The sequence below is a fragment of the Mesitornis unicolor genome, unplaced genomic scaffold (assembly GCF_000695765.1).
Source record: "Mesitornis unicolor isolate BGI_N332 unplaced genomic scaffold, ASM69576v1 scaffold34826, whole genome shotgun sequence".
Classification (NCBI taxonomy): domain Eukaryota; kingdom Metazoa; phylum Chordata; class Aves; order Mesitornithiformes; family Mesitornithidae; genus Mesitornis; species Mesitornis unicolor.
Window position 1 is genome coordinate 1 of NW_010189487.1, and position 4,864 is coordinate 4,864.

The following is a 4,864-nucleotide window of genomic DNA, read 5'->3' on the forward strand; positions in this document are numbered from 1 at the left end:
GGGCCTGGGAAGGCCCCTGCGGGGGCTGCTAGGAGGAGCCGCCGCCACGGCCCATCCTTGCCACTGCCCGCGTCGCCTGCTCAGGAATGCGGGCCGGGTCGCTCAGAATGGAGGTAGAAGCGCTCAGCTGCCGCAGGGAGCTCAGGACGGCTGCGAAGAGACAGGGGATGTGACAGCTGCTCCCATGGCCTGGGGGCTGGAAGGAGCCTGGGTTAACACATCCTGGGGGAGGTGGCTCTTCTCATCCCGCTCCAGCCCCTGCAGTGCTATGACACCTCTCTGCTGCAGCTCCCGGCAGCAAGGGTGAAGGGAGGCCCACCCTGAGCAAAGGGAAAACCACCCCATGGGGCTTTGGGTTGCTGAGCCCTGCCCAGCCAGGACACAGGCTCTGGGGTTAGCGCAGCAGTAGCCAGCTCAGCTGGAGTGCAGGTGTGAAAGGAGCGTGGAAAAGCATCAAGGACACAGTACCAGGACTTCCCTGCAGACTTCCCTCCCGTGAGGCAGAAGCATGGTGCAGTGCCAGCCCCACCATCCCCCAGGGTGCCCCTGTCCTTTTCCCCTCTGCTTTCCCATGTCAGTGTGTGCCAGCCCAGCTTCTGGAGGGTGCCGCAGCCAGGTGCAGGGGCCACCTACTTGGCCGAAGCGCTGGGAGGGAGCAGTGCTGGTCCAGCCAGGCAAGAGAAGTCTGGGTGAGGCTCTCCATGCTGGCTGTGGAGACCATGCCGTTGAAGGACTCGAAGAGGGGCCGGATGATGATACTGAACTGATGGTAGCAGAAGAGTTAAGGACCAGCTTTGCCAAGACCGTGGTCTCCCGCCTGCCCAGTGCAGGCAGAACACTCCTGCAGGCAGCAGGACAAACCTTCCTGCCCGGCCATGGAGGGGACCTGCTGGGTGCCTTCCTCAGCACAGCACCACACTGAGCACCAGCCCGGGCTGTGGAGGTCATGAGGACCCTAGCGTCACTGGGGGCAGGCAGTGGGAGAGCTGTGTAATCCCCGTCATGGCTGAGGCTGCCAGAAACCATTGTTCAGATGCAGGACAACTCTTCCAGAGAAGAACAAGGAGCCAGCTACCGCAGTGTCTTCTGAAATGCCCAGGAACAGGGCACAACACCACCGTGTCCACCGTGCTCCCGTGCTGCTCCCAGCCTGCAGGAACCATTGCTGGGCACTGGTGATTTTGTGCATGCAGTAATCCACAGCAGATACCTCCACCACAGGCAGGTCCTGGAGCCTGTATTGGCTTTAGTATGCCTAGTTAGTGTCCTGTGGAAGGGCCTCCACAGTGCTCCCCAACTCTGCGTCAGGAGCCACCTCTGACTGCCCAGGCTGCCTACACCGGATTGGACTGTGAGCAGCAATGTCTGCCCATCCCTCTGCCACCAGGGGTTTTGTAGACCTCACAGCTGCTGCAGGCTTAACGATCCCAGTGTGTCTCATCTCTGCTCATGGAGAAGCAGGTCCAGTCCTTTGACCACCTCTCTGGCCCTTGGCTCCCTCCATCCTTTCCACCCAGGCATGGGCCACCAAGAACAAGCCATCATGTCCTCAGCTTTGTGTCTGGACCTTTCTTAATCCCTGGTTGATGGCTGCTGCCTCTCAGAGCCAGTTCCCATGTCACCAGGAGCATGAGCTCAGCTCTGCCAGTGACTTTCTCCCTGTGGTCCCCAGAGCCTCTAGAGCCAGAGGGACCCCACAGACCCAGGAGCAGTGGATGAACCAGAGGACCTGGTGTTTGGTGGAGGCGTCAGCAGAAGGCACTGGCCTCGAAGGATACGATCCAGAACTTCCAGTTCTGCAGTGTGGAGGAGCGGACGTACTCGTCGAACATGCTGCGCATCTGGTCGAAGCGCTGGCGCGTGATGGGCACCCCCGTGGCTGGCAGCTGCTCCTGGCACAGGCTGTGGGGCACAAGCAGTGCTGTGGGGGTGTGGGCAGGAGACTGGGAGCCATGGGGTCCATCCCATGGGGAGAGGCTCTGGCTGGACCTCAGCTCGCAGCAGGGGCAGGAAGGCAGTGGTCCCCTCTCAGGGCAGCTGTGGGGCATGGCCCCACACTCTGGTCCCACACAGCACTGCCTCTTGAGCATCATCTCTCCTCAAGAGGATTTGAGGGGGGACAGAGGCATATACAGGTCCTAGGAGGTGCTCAGGAGGCCTGCTGTGTCCTGCTCCCTCCCTGGTCCTGCCACGTGCCTTGCCTGGCTACCCCGATGCAGGCAGTGGCTCCCTTCCACCTCTCCCAGCTGTGCCCCCTCACTTGATGGAGCCATTGAGCTCCTTGATCTGCTCCCGCAGCTGCTGTGCCTCATCCTGCAGGGCTGCCCGCTCCTGCTGCAGCTTGCAGATGTACTCGGCTGTCTTCTGCAAGGTGGTGGCCTTGCTGACCTGCGGGGCCACAAGATGAGACAGTGAAGGGAGTCCCTGGGGTGGGCAGGGCATGGGGCACATTGTGCAGCACCATGTTCCCTGCTTCTGAGTCTCGGCAGCTTCTGTCGTAGGCTCCAGAGCCCAGACCACCCTCGCCGGTCTCCATGTGCCTAGTGTGGGCTCGCAGCCTCCTGCCCCACAAGCTGGGGGGAGCAGGGACACAACATCCCCAGGTGACATCCCATGTCCCTGTGTGCCCGGGGCTGGCTGGTCTGTGCAGCCCTGGGCACTCACCTTGATGCTGGGCTGGGTGCTCAGCGTGCTCACCAGGCTGTGCAGCGTGTCAAAGCCCAGCTTGATGTTGAAGCGTCTTTTCTGCTCGGCAGAGATGTGTGTGATGCGGCGGCTCTCCATCTGTGGGTGAGTGCCGTCAGGCACCTCCTGGCAGTGGGGACAGCCCTGGGCCACGAGCCCCATTGGGAGTGGGCTTGCCCAAAGCTTGTGGTGAGGGTTGGTGGGGGAAAGATTGGGGGGCAGGAGGAAAGAGGGTGCATGTGGAGGTGGTGCCCCCATAGCGAAGGCAGTGCTTGTGCCTGCCGTACCTTGCTGGACTCAGGCCTGCCCCGACGGGACATGGGGTGCTGCAGGGAGATGCCAGCGCCCAGCCCTGCAGTGGGTCCTGGGGAGGCCTGGCCAGGATTGGGCCAATCGCTGCCTGGAAAAGGAAAGGTGATGCTGTGGGAAGAGGGGCGGCAGCAGCAGCAGCCCCCCACAACAGGCTGGCACCACGGTCCTGCGCTGGGACAGGCAGAGGGGAGCAGCCTGCAGTGTTACTCTGGCCCTGGGACAGCAACCCTGCTCAGCAACGGGGCTGCTCCAGTCCAGCATCCAACCCTGTCTTATCACTTTGTCTTATCCCAAATTCCACTCATGTTACAACTGCTCAGAAATGAGAGCATCTGGGACGTGACATTTCTTGGGGTGGAAATCACCAGGAAAGAGTCCCAGGGGCTGCAAGGCTGCACTATGCAGCACCAAACTGGAACTTGGAATGACATCAGAGTCTGGTTTCTCGGTGCCGCTCTGGTTTCTGTGGGTGAAAGCAGGGTGTTTCTCACTCAAAAACCAAGCTCTGGCTTTTCAAAACCACAGTCCAACATTTTTCTCCTTTTTGTCTTATCCTATTTCTGCTTTTGCCCTGTAGAAGGAGGCAGCTGAAGGGGCTGTGCCCTTCCCTGCCGAAGGAAATCATCCATGCTCAGCTGGGTCAATGTGAATAGGGGGGATTGGAACCAAAATGAAACATTCCCACAATGTTTGGTCCAAGCTCCCTGCAGGAAACACATGGTCCTGTGGAGCTCCTTGGGGTGCCCCAGACTCACCGCATGCTGAGGTGGGGGACAGCCGCTCTGCCTTGGGGGCTAGCAGCGAGCCTGGCTGGGTGCCCTGAGCCAGTCCTGGGCTCAGCTGGGTCATTCTGGGGAGGAAGGTGGCAGGAACTTCGGGCACAGCACTCTGCTGCTGGGAGAAAGCAGAGGGAAGTGGGACGTTGTGGGAGCAGTGCCCCACGCACGCCAGGGAGAAGACCTTTCACTTTGGTCAGTCAGTGCCCAGGCACTGGTGGCCAAATGCCCACAGGGGGACTGGGAAGGGGGACATCCAGCCCCATCCACCATCTGCAGGGGCAGCCCCAGCCCCATCACCCCAGGGCAGCATCTCCAGGACAGGGGCCACGTTTCTCACCTCTGCCCTGTTTCTTTTACAGGAGAAAACACTCAGGTGACTCTTGCCTCTCTGGGACCCCAGCCACACACCCCCTCCTTCACCCCATGCCTGTCCAGCCCCATATTGTAAGGGTGACCCCACAGAACCCCATCTGCCCCCCTGCCACATCTCTACCCCCACCCCAGCAACCAAGAGGGGACAACTTCTGGCTATGGGGGACCAATTCCCAACCTGGAGAGTGAGTGCTTACCGGGGAGACAGGGGACGCAGGCATGAGTCCTGCACCCATCGGACATGGGGCACCCAGGGCCAGCTCATTCTTGTCTGCAAGAGGGCAGGGAGCAGAAGGGCACTGGTGCATGAGAGTGCTGGGGCTGGGGTGGCCGCTCCTGCCCCACGGGATGAAAAAAACTGCAGCCCCAGAGAAGGGCGAAGCACCCCTGGAGAGAGGTGCCCCCACAGTGGGGGTGTTCTGGGGAGCCTTGGTGCAGGCAGAGACCCCTCAGCCCTCCCCAGCCAAGCACAGGGCTGGTCATGACAGCCTCTGTTGGACCTGTCCCATTGCATGCATGGGCAGGAGGTCAGGCAGGACACCGGCGACTCCTCAGCCCATCAATGCCGATAGGGCCATGGAGACCAGGCTGGGGACACAGGGACTGTGCAGTGGTGCCCACGGCCAAGTCCTGGGGCCGCCTGGGCCCCATCTCCCTCTCAAGGCTGCTGGAGCTGTGGGGACACCCCCAGACATGGCTTCACCCCTGGGTTTGGT

At 61.3% G+C, this 4,864-nt stretch overlaps 1 protein-coding gene across 1 annotated transcript; it reads right to left on the reverse strand.

The window, feature by feature from the left end:
- Positions 1 to 28: 28 nt before the first annotated feature.
- MLXIPL (MLX interacting protein-like) lies at positions 29 to 4,419 on the reverse strand (the record flags this gene model as incomplete). The annotated part of the gene is made up of 8 exons (XM_010186101.1): positions 29 to 150; positions 634 to 763; positions 1,779 to 1,902; positions 2,261 to 2,388; positions 2,665 to 2,784; positions 2,973 to 3,085; positions 3,753 to 3,891; positions 4,346 to 4,419. Coding segments are annotated over 8 exons (950 nt in total), but the record flags the coding sequence as incomplete, so codon positions are not given.
- Positions 4,420 to 4,864: the final 445 nt, after the last annotated feature.